The sequence below is a fragment of the Solea solea genome, chromosome 3 (genome assembly GCF_958295425.1).
Source record: "Solea solea chromosome 3, fSolSol10.1, whole genome shotgun sequence".
NCBI lineage: Eukaryota > Metazoa > Chordata > Actinopteri > Pleuronectiformes > Soleidae > Solea > Solea solea.
The window spans coordinates 27,491,556-27,513,161 of record NC_081136.1 but is presented as its reverse complement, the minus strand read 5'-3'; the positions used below and the strand labels follow the sequence as shown (position 1 = coordinate 27,513,161).

Genomic DNA, 21,606 nt, shown 5'->3' with positions numbered 1-21,606 from the left:
TGAGGTTGAGACTGTGACGTTTCGATCAATATTTGACTTACAATCGAGATCGTGACACCCCTATCAGATATGCTTACAAATCTGATGTGGGCTGCAGTCTAAACAAAGCCAAAGTAAGCACACATCTCACCTGTTAGCTTAGTTGTTAGCTCCGCCCAAGAGAAGCAATAGAAGAGGCCTAATGGACGAGCAGTGCAAAGGCTGTTCATCCTATGTGTCAATATGTGCGGGCGGGCACAGGGTATTCAAATCTCTTTGGAGGAATAGCATGTCATGGAATATTTGTTCAAATGTGATCTTTGAGAAAAGTGACAGCACTAACGCACACACACACACACACTAGCAGGACTCTCCACTAACATCACAGACACACATCATCAGGATGATAGCACAGTTCAAGATCTCAGTCTAATGTTAAACCATGCTTCCTTCCCCCTTGGGGCAACCAACATCTACATATCACTACGTACACATGACTCATATCCTCTGACAGCTGTCAGTCACATCTACAGTCGGATCCCAAATGAGGTAGAAACACACCCACGTGAGGTCACACACAAAGAAGAAACAAGGATGTGAGACCTAGGGACAAAGGGCAAACAAAGATGGTCCATGAAGAGACAGATGACTCTCTATGTGGAATTCCTGGTGGAGATTCAGTGTGGGGTCAGAGTGGGTTATCTCTCTTTCTGCCCCACACACAGACTGGAAACACAGCCATGTATCAATGAGAGTCAACTAATAACAGCAGTATAGGAATGGTTACCAGGGCAACCACAGACAGACATCTGAGGCCACTTGACTCACCTGACTGACTGATATACTGCCGTATATCCGTGTTTTGTTTTGCGACCAGCTCAACAAGCATTGACTTCAGTGCCGTTTCTTTATCTGGTTTCTCTTGCTCCATAATATTTCCACCGTTCTATCAGTGTCCTGTATGTCCCTCTCTCTATTTCCCCTCTTTCATTTCTCTTCTTTGAATTAATGAGTACTTGTTCAGTGCCTTTTGGACTGGCTTGTCCCTGTAACCCTGCCCACAGACACACACACCTTTCCATCCCCACAGCCCCGGGACCCTCACAACCTTTCGTCGCAGAAATAAATCGGGTTTATGAAGGAGAGGAGAGGAGAGGAGAGGAGAGGAGAGGAGAGGAGAGGAGAGGAAAGAAAAGAAACTAAAGAGGATGTGGAAGAAAAAATTAGTACTACACCGAGGAAGGATAGTTGAAAGACCCAGGTTAGGTGTTGAGTGAACAAGCTACACACTGAGGAAGTTAGGCAGGCAGTCTAATTAGCAGCCCCAAACTTTGTGACAGTAGCAGTAGGAAGCTTTGTTTGTTTGTGTGTGTGCGTGTGTCAGCACTGTTTCTGTTATTTTGAACTATATTTGGAGTCTGGTTTAACCATGTGTGCAAAGCGGGTAAAAGCTTTGTGCATTTTTCTGTATTAAAGATTATAGCTATCTGTGTGGTTATAGTATATGTATTGCTGCTGCTGTTGAATCGTTAAAAGGTGAGTGGAGATGCCTCTTGCCTTCAATTTCAGCATTCAGTTTATGTCTTATTCAGTTTTATTTATTGTTATTATCTTGAGTAATTCGGCTTTTTCTCTTAAACTACTTTTGGCACAGAAATTACAAAATGCAATCGTGCATACGTTCAAACAAAGGGGATCTGAATATCTTTGTATAATATTCATTCGAACTTAGTTTTCAGAAAAAGTGACAGCCCAGCTACACTCCAAAAGTGTAAAGTGATGCTATTTTTGTGTTGCATTAATTCTTGCACAATTCACATCAAATCAAGTGGAGTAAACTTCACATTCATTGTACTTGGGTGCGTGTCACTGTATTCCTGTGATGCTTCACCCCGCTTGACTGAAGTAAATTTCAAGCCTTCTCCATTCCTTTTACGTCCTTAGTGTATCACTCTCTGGATGCATTCTCATGCGCCGTCCTCCCATCGTGGGAGATGGGGTTTTAGTAGTACCCCATCTCTTAGTACACAGAGCATGAAGTCACATTCTGTCTATTGTTTCACTCCTTCCTCCTGTCCTCACTCTCTTCCTCTCTGTCTCCCTCTTTGACCATGACCTGATTAGACTCTCTGCAGACTAAACCATCTCACTGAACTAGATACAGTTACACACTTGTACACACAAAGCCACATGGAGCGACCTGTTAATGGCCCAATGATTTTCCAGTTCATTATGACCCAAGCTAAATTGTTAACAGATATACAGTAGTTCTTGTAAACATTATTTAAGATGTAATAAACTTAAAACAGACTCAATAAACAAGATAAATAAGACACAGAGATCATAATCAGCAAGAACAACAACTCTGTGTGGAAAACAAACTTATTCGATATTAGAGTCAATCAGTACATTTACATCACATGACAAAAACAATTACTGTGTTTGTCTGACGAAAACCAGACCACAGTTCCCACCCCTTGGCTTTCACCCAGAAATATTAGAAGAAGCTGGTAAACGGAGGAAAATTAGAAAAAAAAAGGCAAAATCCAGGTCGGTAGATTTTCTGAACTGACTATGAGTTTATGCACTTCCAGCTCCAAGAACTTAATATTTTAAACTTTATGGCTGGTATGACTCAGAATGGCTCTTGACCTGCTACCAACTAGCTGCCAGCTGTCATGGAAACTGCCAAGGATTGACAAGCTGAAAGAGGACATCGCCATTGAGCATAGTGGAGACAGACACACTTCACTCAGTAAATTGATTCCCTGCTTGTGCTTGTACACCGCGACACGGACAGTAGTCCAATTAGACAACACACTTGAACTACAACCATAACTCGACTTAACTGTACATGGAAATGTACTGAAGGTGTGATGGAAAACACCAGGACAAGAGAAACGCTGTTCTCTAAATTCCCCGCGTTGTTTACTTAGCAGTGGAAAATATGTGTTAAAGATGCTTTTACTTGCTTCATCTTTCATTCCCACCCTCACAGGATGCAAACAAACCTGTTGGAAGTGAGAGCTACTAACCGGATGTGCCAAATGTTTTGCAAAACCATCTGTGAAGGAAATGGTTTGGAAAATAAAAAATATAGTTGGCAGGTGATTGGATGAAACATCTGTCTATCACAATTGCAATTTGGTTTGCATTTTAAGAAATACAACAATATATAATGACATAGAACATATGCTGAATGAATATGAATACCTATTTAAGACTAATTTACACAAAATATTTGACAAAACAAACAAGTGTCTTGTCTGTGTTTGTTCAAGTAGATATGAAATTGTATTTAAACATCAGCACAAAATGTCTGTATACATTTTATGTGCTGACTGGTGTTTTTTTTCGCGGTTTACTTTTATATTTAAGAATGTATTTTTTTTGCAAATGTCAATGTTAAATAACACGTCTATATTAACAAGTTAAAAATTATCAAAATGAACAAACTGACGATAATTTTGCAATAAATAATAGTTTTGTAATACTTTGGATATCATCATGTTCAATCCTCCATTGCAGCCCTTCTTGCTGCAAAGCAAACAAGGTGATGGAAATGACATGTTCAGGCAACATCATTTGTGTTATGTTACAGTCAGGTGCTGATTGTATCGAATCCTGGTGCCATATTGACACGAGGTTTCTGTGCCCAACCCTACCAATCTAGAATATGTCAGATCACCAGATATCAGGGTGAATAATTAGCAGATATTTGGAGAAAGCCTGATCTGTTCAGTTATGTTCATTTGCAACAGAGCATAAAGAAAAGCCCCCCCCCCCTTCCTCTCCACAGTCTCTCACACACACTTACACATACTGAAGGGGAGCTTTAGCAGCTTGTATTCGCTCTCTGCTTCTCTAAGAGCGCTGCCCTAATTCTTCTTGACAAGGGCTGGAAGAGCCAAGAGAACATCTCAGTACACACACACAATCCATTTTACACATAGACATGTGCAACAGAATACACATAAGTCATAGACAGCCAAACATCTGTGCCAGTGGCATTTTACCTTAATTGCCTTTGTCACTGCCTTCAGTGCAGTCTAGTCCACTCGCCTACAGTTTCCTCCATCAACACATTGCCACTAGCATACGTGTGGCTGTAACTGCTCAGTGCTGACTAAAGTCTCAGCTGCTTTACTCACAGAACGTGAGGGTGTGATAATGATCATAATAAAAAATCGGATATCATATTCATGTGCAACAATGCAGGGAGATAAATGGGACCTGGCCAGATGTGACTCAAGTTGTCAAACTGTGCGTGTGTTTGTGTTTTAGGGATGGATTTTTCAAGCAATCAACGGGATTCTCAGTTGAATATTCATTCTCCACAACACACACATATACTCACATCCCTGCAGGCCAAAGACAGAGAGAAATTAATTATCTCTCTCCATGTTTGTTTATTAGAAACAAGCAAAGCATTAAACGCAATATGCAAAAATACCTCACTCTTTCAGATACAGCAATGTGTGCTTTTTCATGAGGGAGAAAAAAGTGTCAGTGTTCTGGCCAAACCTACAAGACAGACTACTGAGGAAAAGGTTTGACTCAAAGAAATCAAAAGACAACAAACCAGCGCATGAGAGTGATGTGGATCCTCGGTTTGTGGAAAGTAGAATCTAACAAGATGCATTTAAAGAACCTAGTAAATGCACATCCTTTTACGCCCGTAGAAGTGGCTTCAAGATGCATTCAAGAATTTTCATTAATGTCATCACTTCATCAAACACACATGCAGACCACAAACCAAATACTTGCTGCTGCTGCTTTCACCTTGTGGGAATAAATGAATCATGAATTTGTGTTGTTATTTGAGTGGAAGGAATTATACATTTTCAGTTTTGTATATTATTAATATAATAACGAATGGTAATGAACTGATTTCCTTTTCTAATCAAATGAATATAGAATATTCAAGCTCATCCCTTGTGTTTTGTGTGTACTGTTGGTTTGCGACGGTGTCCAAACATGTCTGTCTCTGTGAATGACTGTTACACACTGTTTGACAATGTGAGTGTGTAAGCACTAATGCGTGTAAGGCTACCGGAGGCGACAACGAGGCAAGAGGGTAAGAGAGGGAGGAGGGAAGATGGAAGTATGACTCCCTTCATACAGTATTAAATTCCATATCTTGCTTTTCCTGCCTTATGTTTGTACTGTGGCCTATGGACCGCGTTATCAACAGGGTGCCACCATGTGTGTGTTTGTGCATGTGAGAGGAATGGATGTTCGGGGGCTTCTACATGAAAAACAGAGGGGAAGCCATGAGGGAGGAAGGGTGTAAACAGAGGCAGCATCTCTGGATGTAAAAAGGACTGTGGCACTGATTTATTTTACGTCAAGGAATCTTACTTGTCAAATAGTCTAAATCTGTGCTTCAAATGACAATATGAAAGCTTAGGGTATAGCATTGCTTCTCTCTTTTGTGAAGCAGCAGAGGACAATTTACTCCGATAAAGTCTCTTTTTCCCCACACCTAAAATGCCAAAGCGTGAAACTGGGCTGGCAGAGTTTACAGAAGCTATTTTAATTTCTTTTATTGTGGCTCTATATCCCACAGGACACAATCTTCATTGGCTCGAAAACTAAATGTCACAGCATCAAATGTGACTGTATTTTATGCGTGTGTCTTGTGCTGGAAATGTCATCAGTTGTCTAATTGACGGGACACGAAGTAGCATGACTATCGGAGTGTGAGCGCATGCATCAGTGTTTAAATGAGCAGTACTTGCAGCATGTGGGTGTACATGTCAGCTCATGTGCATTACTTCAGGTCAATTGCTCCCTCAGGCTTTCTGTTAGACATCGTGGCAGTTATTGATTAATTCATTTGCTATTAGAACTTCAGCGCGTTTTGTGACGATACATTGATTGTAGCTTTTAAGGCCTGTTTGTCGCAGAGGTCAAGCAGTCTCAGTCATTACTTATTCTCCACAAATGTACTAAAAATTACTCAGAAGAGCCTCCACTCGACAGCCCTCAATAAATCACCTCTTACACTACACTCAATACTAAAGATAACATTGATTGATTCCATGTATGGCAGTTGCAAAATTATGACTAGCTCCGACTTTTATTGATTCTTTTGTCTGCTTTAATAAACCGCTGTGAGATCCTGAACTGCCAGATGTTAATGTTGTTCATTATTTTCATGCTCAGTATTACCAAAGTTTTTGTGCTGTTACATCTTGATGGTTTTAAGTATAATTAGCTCAATACCATAGTGTTATTGAAGCTTCTTAACAGCATGCAGTAATCTGATATCTCTTGTACATACTTAAATAGAGATAATTATTGATAAATTGATACTGACTGGCTTTAAAATAACTATTCATCACTGGTGTTGTTAATCTCCATACTTAGTAAAGTATGCAAGCCTGGCATATATTTCAGGGGCAACTTGGAGCCAAAGCCACATGTGACCTTCACCACTGTGCAATTGACAAAGGAATTGTTAGCTAAGGAATTCATCTGAAAAACAAAGCTAAACAATAATATACTATAGTAGACAAATACAGAATGGAATAACTCGAATACAAAAGAAATACTTCTATAATCTCAAATAACTATAGCTGTAATGGACAATTGGGCTGTGGCGATAATATATAACGGTGTTGTTACAGTACACGCATACTTGAGTAGAAAACATGCCTGACTGACTCGGCCTGTAATAATGACTAACTGAAGAACTGCAGTGGGATGAGTCTGAAAGTGGAGAGGCTCTGTGAGCTCTGAAGGTTCTTTTGTGTTCGCTTTATTTGAACACATCCAGAAAATATGGGAAACATGCAGAATTACACATTTTTCAGAGATAAAAACTGCTGCTACAGGTTAAAGTGCCAAGTATTCCGTGTGACTTACTATTACACTTTGCAGCAATTGCATGACCCTGGCTTTCTACAAACTGGAGTGGAACGCTAATTGATGTTAAAAAATTGCTTTTGAAAAACTATTTTACACCAGATGTATTCAATACATGCTTGAGCATTACATACACATGTTGTATGAGGTAGACTCATTAACAGTTTGCTAATATATAAAATCACTTTCTTAGATGCCAAGGATACATTTGACAGACATAAAATCATAAATTCATCAACAACAGTAATACTACAGTAACACCACTACTACAGCAGTACTACTGTAATGTTTGTTTATTATTACTCATCCGTGGCTCGGGAGTTTATGCTGATGCTAAAGGTATTTGCATGTGTGTGTATTAACTGGTTATGGGTAAGGTTGGGGATAATACTGTTGATGCTGTCCAATTAAATGGAAGTCAATGAGAGTCCTTAAAAGGATGACTGCATGAACCGTGTGTGTGTGTCCTTGAATCCAGGTTTTATCACCTGCATTTTAAAATAACTCCACAGCTGTCTAACCTTGAGAGTAAGGCCAATAGGTACACCTTTTATCGTGCAGCTCACTATTTGGGCATGTAGAATTAAAGTGGTACAGGAGTGATGTTGTGGTTGTTGTTGTTGTGTGTGTGTTTGTGTAGCCCTTGACCTTTGCCAATGACTCCCACTACCTCTCCCTCAGATCTTTATCAATCCATTTTCTCACTGCAGCAGCAATACAGGTTGATGTATGGAGTCAAGGCATTGTATCCGCCTGTGGTTAGTGTGTGCACGTGTTTGTTCTCACGGTGCATGTAGTGTAGAGCGCAAACACAAAAAACACGCACCTTGCACACACCATGCACATACCGTCTGCTAGCTTACGTAGAAAAACCACCCGCAGTGAGCGAACAACAGATGGAAGGAGGTCAATAGTAAATTTCCTCAGAGCGCATAAATCTTTAGTGACCCAACGAGAGGCCTGATTAAAGAGCAGCACTCTGGTCTCACGCACACACAAATACAGTAACTTTCATACATGCACACAAGCCGACAACACACTTAAAAACTGAGACGGTTTGAGACAGATACAACAATGGCATCAATTTGTGGTTTCTCAAAAAGGCTTTTTTTCAATATCGCTTTGTCTCACTGATTGCCAGCACCACTGTGTTGTCATCCAAAATCATTTGCACTCCCTGCTGTTTGGAACCACGTGTAAACAGACAGAAAGTTATCAGCCGTCGTGTCATTGCGCACACTCACACACATCCCTTTGTGATTTTGGCTGGCATTGAACCGGCGCACAGCAGGCAACCTTGTCTTCCCTTCTAAGTGATGGTTGTCAGCGGCGTCTTCAATAAGGCAGCCATTATGTGAGCTCTACAGGACCAAAAAGGTCAACGCAATCACTTCCCATAGACGGAGTGGGAGTGAGCAACCTGAAAATAGATAGCAGCTTGGTCTTGACTTGTGATGTTAAAGGGTGGGGCTACAGGGCAAATGGTTTACCATAAACACTACGGCTGTGGGATGGTTTCTTTTACTGCTCCATAAGAAAAACAGTGGGAGTGAGATTTAAAAAGTCCAAAGGGGCAGAGGATGAAAAGGCCATGTAAAATTTAAGCCTCTGCTAAAATTGAATTAACTTGTGATGGGCATGTTTTTTTTTATCAACTATTTGTGACTATATTATGCAAAATGTTTAATTAAGGATTGCACTAATTTAAAAGGAAACTTTCTGTATGCCAATAACCTCTACCTACCTAATATGGGTGGCATCTATTACGTCAATATGGTGGCAGCGGCAAGCATTTTCTTAATGTGCAGCATGTGTGTTCGCAGAAGTGATGACATTTACATGGTTCCTTGAATAGATCTCGTAGCCACTCCTCTAAGCTCAACACAGTGTAGACCCTGCAGAAGTGATGACATTTCCCAGGGTCTGTGAATGCATCTCATTAGCTGCTGCTCCTCCTGCACAATCCTGCATTATTTTCACAAGCTTTCATACAGTAAAGTTTGTTGTTAGTTTTCTTAAATGTGGAGAGTGATCGATCACTCTGGACGGATGTTAATACGAGGTCTGACCGCGGTCAAAAAGTCCCAGTGTCATATCATCAGGGTCAATGGTAGATCCCACTTTACTTTATCAAAAACTGTGATAATAAATACCTGCATCATGCAGTCAATGATGAGTAACAGCAACTTATAGAAATCACTGACTACAAACCAAGAATGGAAACTCTATCATTCTTTCTTTGAGACCAATATTATGCAATGATAATTTCAGCAGTTTGAAATCCAAATTATTATTATTAGTAGTATGAGTAGTAGTTCACTCTAATCTTTAATCTATATTGTCCAAAGTCTGTTTTCAAACATCAAGCCAACCTACATTTATCTAACCTAGATTTCCCACCATTCCTGGCTGTGGCCCAATAACCTGAACTCTGAAATGTCCTCCCTAATTCTTCTCTAGAAATTAAATTTTTCAGAGTGGATTTGTTGGATTTGGTTCCATATACTGTAGGTCTAAAAAATAAAAACACAGTGGGTCCTGTCAGCACTATACTGTATATAAGCACCATCTCAAGGTCAGTTTGCTGTACCGTCATGCAGCCATTTCTTATAAGGTACAGCAGTGAGGGAGCAGTGAGATGGTCATTCCTTCTGGTCATGTAGTAAACTCCAGTCTTTTTGGAAACGCATTTTTCAGTGTTTGAGTGATTGAGATTTTATAAAAAAGACAGAGGTTATTTATTTAACATGATATGGGCACCTGTACTGAGCTATCTCAAGCAGCAGGACTTTGGCTACTATGAGATTCACCGCTGTGCAAATGTATATTCTAGTTTTTGTGTACTTACTTTTTATTTATTTATTCATTTTTCTAACTCTTCCTATTGTGTCTGCCTTATTTACTATGATTTAGGACTGCTATTTTAAACATAGATGTGCTATGTTCTGTTTTTGGTTATATTTTATTCCAAAAAAAGCAGTAAAAGATATTTCAAAAACACAGTGTGTAACAATGCCAACACACAAACAAAGCAGACACTCACAGGGACGCATGGCTATAGAACACAAACATGGAACCAGAGTAAACAGAGAGAGGGACAGACTTCTCTGGGCGGACATTAGTAATTCAGACCAGGCAAGTGACAGAATGGCTGCAAAGGTGGCAGGAGCCAAAACTGCACACAGAACTGTATGCCAGTGACATCCAAATCAACATTTTTTGTGCTTTAAGGTGACATATCTTGCTTGAAATGTCACCTAAATGCACATAAACAACCTAATAAAATCAAAAGAGCTATTTTTCCAATATTCAAATTGGATTTTAGAGGTTGCCAGGCCCATGATTAAAGATTTTTGATGACTCATCATATATTCAGGGGAGTGTACTAAGTTGCATCTGATCAAGCACTGTATGATTCTGTCAATGCCCGCCCTATTGCGAGGATGAGCCTGTGTTTCTATACGGTTTCTCCCTCATTGGCGGCACCACCGTCATTGTGTATCAGTTCAAACATATATGGCCTCACATCAGAAAATGAATCATCACCCTCTGCATCACTCTCGGCGCCATCCTAAGTTCATACGACAGATATCAGCAACAGAGGTGGCGAGAGGTCCTCTTAAACTAAGAGTGGGTCGTGTTCCATGTTTAGCTGTGTAATTATGCTGTGTCGAAGCTGTAATGTCCTGGAAACCTAACAGTAAATACATAAATATGCCGAAGATACCATTACAGGAGGACATTTACTGATCACATTAGTAGCTTTGAAACTATGGCTGCGTTTTCAAGGCCAGTTTTCTATAAGAATGGATTAGACATAAAATATGGATTTGGAGGAGGTCACACAGTTGGTAGCAGGAGATCAGATGCAAATGTAAAGGTTTGTTCCATGTGCTTGGGGTCATGCTGTGTTTAATGCATTAATTCAACACCGGTGCTGAGGAACATCAGGAAACAGCGGTATGGGATGTTATTCCGGCTACGATTTGTTTTTTTACAGCTTTGAATGGTCGGTACAGTATGTGCCTGCAAACACATAGTGACCACCATGCTGCCAAATGAGTGTATTCAAAATTGTAGAGCAGGTTTTCCACTGGGAGTCAGAATACAAAAGGACCTCTTTAAACCCATAATGAGCATATGATGGCGTCATCTGCCTAGCACCAACAGATTCAAACAGTACAGTACACTGACTTGAGACTTTGTCCTCCGCTTAACTATGGATTATAACCACTGCAATGTGCAAATACGAAACAATCAATTTTGGGGGGAAAAAAACAACGAAGCAGCATAAAATAGTCACCCTGTGTATCTTACATAACAGTAAACTGATAAGACAAGAGATGCCTAAAGCTGCAGAACCAGTCATAGTTTGAGGTTGATTTGATGACATGCAGTGTTTTTAATGAATACATTTTTAATGAATTTAATTTTTAAGGAACCCATTTGGATCACAGTAGTCGCATGTCACAGCCTTCAGGCTTAAAAAAACATGACCTTGTTTTCAAACGTGCCTTCCTTTACTTCTAAACCAGTCTTTCTTCTCATCAACTACATTTTTTTTTTTTTAGATGAAGCAGTCGTTACCTCGTTTGAACTTTTTACAATCGTGCTACAGGTTGTACAGGTTGATTGTTGGACACAGTCATGCAGAGTATTTTCATCCACATACAGCATGTTTTGGCAACAACAAATAATGAACAAAGATATATTTACTCTATATGTCTTTTTAAACTTCTCATGGATCCACAGCATAGAGCAGCCAGACAGTGCAGGGAGTTACTGTCAATAGTTTCATTGATGGTGACACTGCTGGGATGCATTACAAGAAACAGAGTGAGGAGGTAAGAGATGGAGGAAAATGTGTCAGGTGTTCTAAAGGACACTGGGGGGAAAGAACCTTGGATCCAACTCAAAAACCCACTCCTTTTCTGATCTCTCCCATGTGAAACGGACTGTGTTATTTTGGACATTTCTATCAGGCTGGCAGGAAAAAGCCAAAGAAAAGGAAAGAAGCAATCCACCAAACACACTCAAACACCTTTGTTGTTGACACATTAGCTCTCTTGATTGTTAGAGTGTGTGTGTGTGCGACAGCAGCAACAACAACACATTATACACAGAGGTATATTGTTCAGCTGGGAGCTCTTCAATCTTCCACCAAATAAATAAAAAAAATGAGTTCTGACTTCCAAAAGAAAACATCAGATTAACTTGAAAAGGGCACATCGGAATTTCCCAGAGCCCAAGAAACGTCCAGGTGCTTTTTATGCTTTTGCCTGAGCGACAGTTCACTGACCAGGAAGTATGTAACGTTAATGTAAAGTGACAAAAAGGTTCACAGTTTCACCTTTAAGATGACGCAACCATCAAACATGTCTCAACTTTTGTTATCACTGGACTGATTGATTAATTGATCATTTCAACTGGACAGTGCAATATTTATTACAACAAACACTCAAGTCTCGAGTTGAAAATGTCCTTGGGTGTGTTTTCTGTTTCACTGAGCATCAGAAGCTCATGTGGTCTAAATATCGACACAGAGACGCAAATTGAATAGGGTTGAGCAATTAATCCTTTTCAAATTGAAATGAGTAAATTGCAAAGGCTGCTGTTTAATTGTTCTTTGGTTAATTGATTGATTCTATGACAATTACATTTTCTTTCAGATCTTTCCAACAAAAAATCTCAAATTAATTTTGACTAACGTTGCATCACAAGTCATAATGTAGGCAAAACTGCAATTAGTGTGGAATATAAAATAACTGCAAAGCACTGTTCATATACTGTACATGAATCAAGATACACATTTAATGCAAGGTTTGCTCAATGCCCAGCTCTCTGCACATGGAAAAAAAATAGAAAAATATCTCCAAGTAAACACACGGATTAAATAATTACAGCATCTGTAGTTCCAGTTACCCTGGAAACAATAGCATTCGGCCAACATCTGTTGCCAGACAAACTTTCTCAAAAAACACTATGGGACCTTTTAATCATGTCACTTGTTTGAAATATTAGATTGTGTGTGTGTGCGCGCGCGTGAGTAAAACAAGTAACAGCCTGTGTGCAGGCTCGATCAATGACCATAATGGAATATTTGGACTTGAGGCCATTCCCCACGGATTCCCCCGGCTCAAACATAGAGGTGGCAACGCATCAGGGAGTAATTTATTCTGCTGTGACTGAGTGTAAGGCAGGGAGCAGTTTGCGTGTACGATCATTCATATATGTAGCCTGACAGTATACAGTAGATGTGAACATACTTGTGTATGCTTTTGTGTGACACAGTAGGCCCGAGCGGGAAGTGCATTGATCCAAGTTGATACCACAGGCTCTCCCATCAGTCAGGAAAATGTCTATGCCTTACTGCTCTTACTTCATAGCACCACAGCATTAACAGAATTAGCTTGAGACGCAGGCTGTCAATATTTCGCAGGCGATTATATCCCTGCTGACTATACAGCAATTACACAAGGGGAGCTACTTGAAATGTGAGTATCTACTCAAAGGCTCTTTAGTTCCTTTTTGTTTTTCCCTCCTTCCAACAAGTAAGTGTCTTTAAAACAAGAGGCAATTATACATCATTTGTTGGCAAATTGACAGTTTTTTTACATCTCAAAACCAGAGCGCTCACTCAAGGACGCAAATTTGCATTAGAAATAACACAAATTAAGTCATTATTTCAGGATTCAGTGATAAACTGATAAACTGAGAAGACAAGAAATACCTCAATCAAAACAATACAAAAGACCTCGTTTGGTACATTGGGAAGCAGCGTGGGTTAATGGGAATTGTTGTCCTGTTGTCTCGTTTAGTTCCCCTGTACATTTGTGCTTTACATGGAAAGCTTAAGCAGCAGAACTTGCAGCAGAAGGCAATGAGTTGTCATGATCCATTAATGACAAATTCACACAATAAAAAAATCACACTGGCTAACTAATGATATCATTAATAGACTAAATAAAACAGTTTATTAACCTGAAAAAAGAAAAACTGATTTATATAGATCTTAAGAGAGTTGGAAACATTTTGGTTGGACACTCCTCAACTTAATATCTAACATTAGTCTCATCTATTTGGTTATTTTAATACAGAAATGTTACATTGTGATATTATTATATCTTTACAACACTCACTGGACTCATGTATAGTACTGTGCAGAAGTCTTAGGCCACCATTAGATTTGTTGTTTTAGCAATTATTTTTTGTTGTTTTAAAAAACAAACAAAAAAAAAAACATCCTCTACAGGTGTCAAGTATTTAGCGTGATCTACCCTTACACTTGAACAGTAACACAGCTCTGTTAATACTGGAGTGGAACCGTAATTAACGTTACTGATAAATCCTGTGTTTGTCCTTCTATTTCATTTAAAGAAATATCTGCTGTAAAAAGCGTCTATTACGCCACGTTTAATCAAGACATGCTTGAGCATTACATACACATGTTGCATGAGTTAACCTCATTGACAGCTCGCTAATTTATAAGACCAGCTTTAAGTCGCATCACTTCGTTCCAAATTCCAATGATCACAGAATTTGACAGACAACAGAGCTGGTGGTGCCTGAAACTTTTGCACAGTACTGTACATGTTCCCTCTCTCTTTAACATTATATCATTGTGAAAGACAACCAGTCACGTATTATTCTACTTCTAATTCTTAAGCCGTTATTTCCTTGGTTAATTTTATTACTTTCACACCTCCCTACACACACACACACAGGGGAAACCTAAAAAAAGTAGTAACCATGGTGATACTGTACACTGCCCATTGTGTCCACTTAGATTTATTTATATATACATACAGTATATATATAAGCACACAAAAGACATTCAAAAATGCATATACATTTAAGTGTCCACACACACACACCCAGCCGTAACCATGGCATTCCTGCTCTACCCCAGGTTGAAGGTGGGAGGGCAACCACCAAAACACACTCCCCCCCGGGGGCTGAGGAGATGGTGACTCAGACATTAGTAAACTCCACTGAACATGTTCATATTCCACCAGAAGATGAAATGAGCTCTCAGTTACTAAGGAGATGCCACTGAAATCTTCCAGAAACTCGGTAACCTCAGCATCTAAAGGGGCTATGCTAAGAAAAAGGAGGAGACCACTTCTGTCCACACAGGGGAGTACATTTAAGTACATTTGGTAAAAAAAAACACCTGTCAATTTCATTAATTGCTAATCGTCTCACCAACTGAGTCACTTTTCACAAAAAAAGTGACTCATGATAGGGACTTGATTATTTAAATAATTAATAATAAGTCCCTATGATTTTACACACAGACAGAAATGATTTTATCAGTGCAGAAGAATGCCCACACCTTTTTCAACAACTCTCATCTTATCTGAACACGACATCTTAAGTCTGGAGTTGCAGCACTGCTGATATCACCTACTGACAACTAATCCAACTAATCCAACTACTAACCCTTTTCTAAATAAGATATTGCATCTTATAGCTAATACCGTCTAATGCAGTTTAAAATGCAACGATCGTTGTCAATAGCTATGGACACGACTACCTCACCAATGACCTTATTCTGAATAAGATATTCAACTATGTTTTGTTTACAGGAGTTGCTAAGAGAATATTCAATTGCTGTTTACACAATAGAGGGCATAGAGGGATTAAGACTATTAAGATTATGTCCACTGTTGTGAAAACTCCAACAGGACGTTATAATAAAATACTTAATCCCATATTTCTTATTCTCAGTACGGCCTTATTCAGGTGAAAGTAGTCAAAATATGTACAGTATATGTATACATCTTAATCAGATAAAATGTACTTCTTATTGGAGTCTTTATTATTCTACACTTTGTAATGTGTAAACAAGAATGTGAAAGTGTTCTTTCAGCAACTGATTCAGAGTCATAATGTGAATATTATGAATAATGGCTGATCAACCCTCCGTCTGACCTCAACATTTCGTTGTGCAATACCAGTTGTTGTGTAATGACAATAAAGATGCTTTCCTTTCCTTCCTAGATTATTGTGGTCCACGTGAATGTCGTCACTTGACAGTGCCGTCTCAGGGGTGTGTGGCTTGTGTTGTTTGAGAGAAAACATCATTTCCAAAAAAGGGTTTTCTTTGCATTGCAACCTAAAAGTGCCATTTGTCAAGGTAAATGCATCACTGATTTTGCTTGAGGTTTTTTTTCTGTTTTTCACAGAGGCCATTTAACATTTAACAGCATTCCCTTCCAGAAGGCTCCTGGAGCATAGAACATGCAGCTCATCATGTGTAACCAGTCTGGCAGAAATACGACACGTTTCTCTCCCTCCCTCATGTATACAGAGGGGAAGACCCCCTTCAAAGAGGGTTAAATACACTCCAACCCTCTCCCCAGCCTCTCCAGTCAGTTTCCATCAAGTCACACTCGTATCCTAGCACACTGCAACTTCCCGTTACACCTTCTCCGCATTTGATATGTTTAACACAGCAACATGGTGGCATCTTTTACCACAGAACAACACCATCAACATGAACAAAAGCAGCGACAAAACTGTGAAGTACTGCAATGTCAACACAGTTTTGCTAAGGTTTGCAAACCATAACAATTTGAAGACTAAAACTTGAATACGGAATTAATGTTAAAAACTGAAATAAAAGAAAATGCATTATTTGTGTGTGTTCCCATCCACATCCAAAATATTTTGCTGCTAAGATGGGCATTTTATTTACAGCACTTCTAAGGACATCATTTAAATGCACTTATTGTAAGTCGCTTTGGATAAAAGCGTCTGCTAAATGACATGTAATGTAATTTAGGACACTTAGGGAACTTCATGAGGGCACCCTTTTTGATTGGAAGAGCACCCACAGGAAACAGAGTAGAAAGAGCATTTTATAGGGCACTACATCCCTTTTCTCCACTAGAAAGACACTCCTTTAGAACATTTTAATTTATATTTTGCATTAGATACCACATAGGAATGGCACTTCTTCATGTTTTGACAACTACAGAGGGGCGTAACAATTAATTCACCCCACCCCCGTGCACGCCACTGTCCAGCAACTAGCTTAAATCAGACACGTTTATCGTTATTTAAAATAATGATAGGAATATCAAAATGAAAATTGGAAACTGTAATAAATAATACTATTTTTTTATGCCCTCTGCTGGTCTCTCGGTAACTAAAATGTGACGTTTACTCGCCACAAGTGTATAAAAATGTGCCAACGCTGACGGCGCTGAGAGAGTTGTAGTCCGTACGTACACACTCAAAGTAAACACAAACTTAGACGTTAGTAAAGTACAGTTCACTTGCGTTAACGGCTCGCTCTGTGCTTTGTTTCTCTCTCTCCAATACAACCCGTAAACACAACAGAGGAGAGAGTAAGAAAAAGAAAAGGTGAGACAGACAGACACGTTGTCTTACCTGCAGGACACCGTGATTTCAACTTTGGTGGCAGGAATAGACGCGTTGAGCGGGTCGAAGTCACCTATCGACGCCATGTTTAAAAAACTGTTGTTCATCCTGTCAAAACAGAGAGGGGGGGGAACAAATAATGCTTTTCCCCTTCAGCTGTGTAGTCCAAAGGTTTTTATACGAGCGACGAGGCAGGAGGAGCAGCGGCAGGGGAGGAGGAAACTGTGTGTGTGAGAGCGCCTCCTCGACGAGAAGTAGAGCAGAGGTGTCAGAGGGAGAGAGAGAGAGACATAGAGAGACATAGAGAGAAAGAGAAAGAGAGAGAGAGAGCCTGGGAGATGTGATGTCACTAATATTTCTCCCCCAGTGTGTGTGTGTGTGTGTTTCCCGTCTTCTCTTTCTTTACAGTCTTTCTTTATGTTTTCTCCCTCTCCCCGTTTCCCTGTCTTTTATGTTCACTTCACCTGAATTCTTTTCACTAAAATCACTGCTTCAGATTTTTTTGAATCATGCCGAAAAAATGCGTGAATTTGACATGAAAGGTCACGTGTGTGTGTGTGTGTCATGTATTACTCATGTTGTGGGGACCTAACCCTGTCACATGATAGGCATATGTTTTCCTTATGGGGATTAAAAAAATGTCAATGATTTAATTTTAATGTGAAGATATGTTGTTTGGTTTAGGATGAGGTCAGGGTTAGTTTAAAGTTCCGGTCAGTAGTGGTTATGGTTATGGTTAGAGTAAGTGTCCAGGAAATGAAAGTAAGACAATGTAATGTACTCTGAAGTCACGGAAACCAGACTAGGCAAGACTCCAATAAGAAATACATTATAATCCGATTAAGATTAATACATGTCTACATATCTTACTACTATTACCACTAAAACCATAATTGTCTGACTACTTTCATCTGAATAAGGCTGTGCTTAGAATAAGCAATATGGGATTACATATCTGATTATAACATCCTGTTGGAGTTTTCACAGCAGTGGACATAATCCTAATCCCTCTATGCTCTCTGTTGTGTAAACAGAAACAATCATTTAATATTCTTTTAACAACTCCTGTCAACAAAAAATATGAATAAGGTAATTGGTAAATGTAAACCGTTATTGGCAACAATCGTCTCATTTTAAACAGCATAAAACAGTATTAGGGATAAGACGCTGCTATGTAAAAAGCTTATTCGGATTGCAGGTCATACAGTATCTTATTTAGAAAAGGGTTAGTCGTTGTCAGTGTATTACAGGTTATAGTGTTTCTGGTTGACAGTGATATCAGCAGTGCTGCAGCTCCAGACTCAAAAAGTGGTAAAATTGTTGCCAGTCCATTGGAAACAGTGTGGACATTCTTCTGCACCGGTAAAATAATATCCGTCTGAGACTGCACAGTGCATGTGTGTGTGTTTGTGTCTCTCCTCTGCACTCACACAGTCACATCAGCTCAGTTGAATTCAGTTCGACTCAGCGTGAGTTACTGGCATGAAACACCCCTCGCTCCTCCGTGACGGGGTCGTGCATGGCCGGAATAAGTTATTGGGAGGCTCCAGAGGCAAAAATGAAGTGCTATGTCGGGCACCCCCAGTGATTTCACTAGTGTGGACATAATATATCCATTTTAAGCGTGACAATGACCTGTTTTGAAGACTGCACTTGTTGGGTTTAAAAGGTAACGGTACAAGGACACTTGTACAGCTGATTTGCACCATGGGTACTAACTGTAGGACTGTCTGGCCTATTTTTTCTTGTAAGAATAAAGTGATATATTAAACACAGTATATAGTTGTGTTATGACTGATATAGCACTTTAAACTTCACTGTCACATTATTGTTCACACAAAATAAATGAAATTGTAAATGAGTCCTTTATCAGTGTAAAAACACATTCACACAGTGCATCTACTGTATGTGCAGAGTCTTCTATCTATCTTTCATACCTTCATACCTTAATACCCATATCTTTCATACCCTAACCCTAACCCATCAGAAGCAACGTGGGGTTAAGTGTGTTGCCCAAGGACACTTTGGCATGTAGACTAGCGGAGACGGGAATTGAACCCACAACCTTAGAACACCACACACAAGTCTTGAGTTGAAAGACAACTCCCGTACCATCGCCCGTAGAAATCTTCATAGAATGAGGTCTATCTCTTGCAGGTTTTTTTTTTATTTTTTTTTTAAACTAAATTAACAAAATCTTATTTTATTTTATTTAGAATTTGCACACTTTGCACAAATTTGGGGGTTTACGGGGTTGTACCAGTGAAAAATATGTCAATCTTTTTGTAAAAAATCGAATACATATCTATCTTGTTTGCTTCTACGCTACATGAGGATAAGCATCAGATTTAATTAACTGAAAGAGAGAGACCCTCCGCAGGCAGAGAATAGAATGACAGCGTGACAAATGTAAAGGGATAAGAACGAGGGTCACATGACGAAGACTTTGTGTGTGTGTGTGTGTGTGTATGTTTGTTCACATCAGCATATTAAAAGCATTCTAAACTGATCTGCACGTGAAGAGCCCACTCACGTGCTGCTGCATATAAGTGGGTGTATGTGTGTAAGCATTATATTTAGATTATAGGATGTTAAAATGACATATCTTAGTATTACTCAGTGTGTTTATTGGCCAACCACATGTCTAAATATAGCAGGCTTACACACACACACACACACACACACACACACACACTGGGCTGGGTACGTGGCATGGTGGCAAAAACCACAGCAGCATCTTTTGGGCAAACTTTAGGCCTCTGCTCCATGTTCACATTGGTAATTGTGACTGGACGGGTTCGTCATACACAAAGTGGGGGCCAATATAATGGACACACACACACACACACACACACAGAGAGCAGGAATAAACAAAAACAGGAGTCATTTGTATGAGCAAAGACGACATCATTGCCACCTGAGTCTGTTTAAGATGCACGTACACAGTAAGAATATCGAATATGTCCACTTATTATACATAATACAACTTGCCTCAGCTGCTAACATGATATTATGGGAACTGAAGGCTTTTCGACTATAAATGCAGTTATTTCTTAATATTATTTATTAAGCCACTCCAGAATTGGCACAGTCAATATTGAAGTAAACTAGATTTGAATGTCGCTGAGTATTTTAGCTCAGCCATGCCTGAATGTCATATTACTCTCCTGACAACGACCCCGGCTAGTTTTGATGTCTAATGTGTTCACACTCCTGACACCAACACTTAAACGGTGGAAATCTAGAGGAGATGATTGAGTGCACACTTGACCTGATCACTGTGGCCATTACCTCCTGTCAGCTCTCTCCTCCCGTTACACTCCCTCAACAACGCCTTAGCTTTGGCTCAAATTAGGGCCCAACAAATTGTTTATAGGTCACATAATCGGACTTTACAAAACGTGAAAACAATTTTTTTCCCTCTTTTTACGTGTTGTTGATTCATTTTTTGGTCGGCTCACTTTAAACTGTGACGTATTTCCAAATTTCAGATCTGATTTTTAACATTTTGAGTCATTTTTGCTCAGGTGTCTTTAGAAAAGGAATCAGATTGTCTATAAGAATGTGCTGGTTGTGCTCTGTATGTACGTTTAAACATAGCAATGTAGGAAAAGCAGCTTAGATGCTCCGTGTTCGGAAGAAAAACAAACAAAAACAGAACAATTAAATCGCAGCCTTCGCTATTCATTAACTGTGCTGCTCCAAATTGCAATTTTGATTTGACAACAATTAGTCGTTCAGCCCTGTACGTACCTCTCTCCATAATGAGACACATGAAGTTGAGCTGATTTAGTAAAGGAAATACAGACGTCATCGCTTTAAAATAAAAAAATAAAAAATAAATTTCTCTCTAAGTATTGAGCTTTAATTTCATGCTAAAATGCCTTTACTGGCTCACTAAAAACATTGTTTTTCCCAGTCAGTTTCAGATCCACAGAGAGGAATCAAGGTGGCTCCCTGTAGCCACGTTAAAAGAGCAAATAGCACCATCACAGCTCATCAAGTCTGGTCATAAAGCAGCAGCACTGGTATTTTTAGCTGGTGGCTGCACTTTGCGGATGCCGGGGTGGTGAATATTGACCCTGTCCTCGTAAGCCTCATTGCTGCTCAGAAAAATGTCTTTAACTACCATTTGGTCGTCTCTGCTTGTGTCAAGGCGATACCTTCCCTCTTCTCTCTCGTCTCTCCTGCTTTCCTTCCTTCCCTGTTTCGATGCTCAGCGACATCTTCTCAAGTTCCTTCTTCTAGCTCTGTTTACGTACAACTGTCAAAGGCAGGAAATGCAAATAGAATGTGTGTGTGTGTGTGTGTGGGTTGTTTTTCATACCACAGGATGAAGGGAATGTCTGGCTAAATGTCAGAAAACAA

The 21,606-nt window shown here is 39.6% G+C and overlaps 1 protein-coding gene across 2 annotated transcripts in view; it reads right to left on the bottom strand.

The window, feature by feature from the left end:
* The window catches only part of LOC131456482 (copine-8), a 93,757-nt gene extending 76,269 nt beyond the window's left edge, over positions 1–17,488 (bottom strand). Inside the window, exon 1 of one of the 2 annotated variants that reach the window (XM_058624846.1) lies at positions 17,248–17,488. In XM_058624846.1, the coding sequence (XP_058480829.1) occupies positions 17,248–17,345 (98 nt within the window). In that variant the 5' untranslated portion in view covers positions 17,346–17,488. The remainder of the gene's footprint in view (positions 1–17,247) is intronic. The other variant, XM_058624845.1, reaches the window with a different exon arrangement.
* Between the last annotated feature and the right edge of the window lie 4,118 nt (positions 17,489–21,606).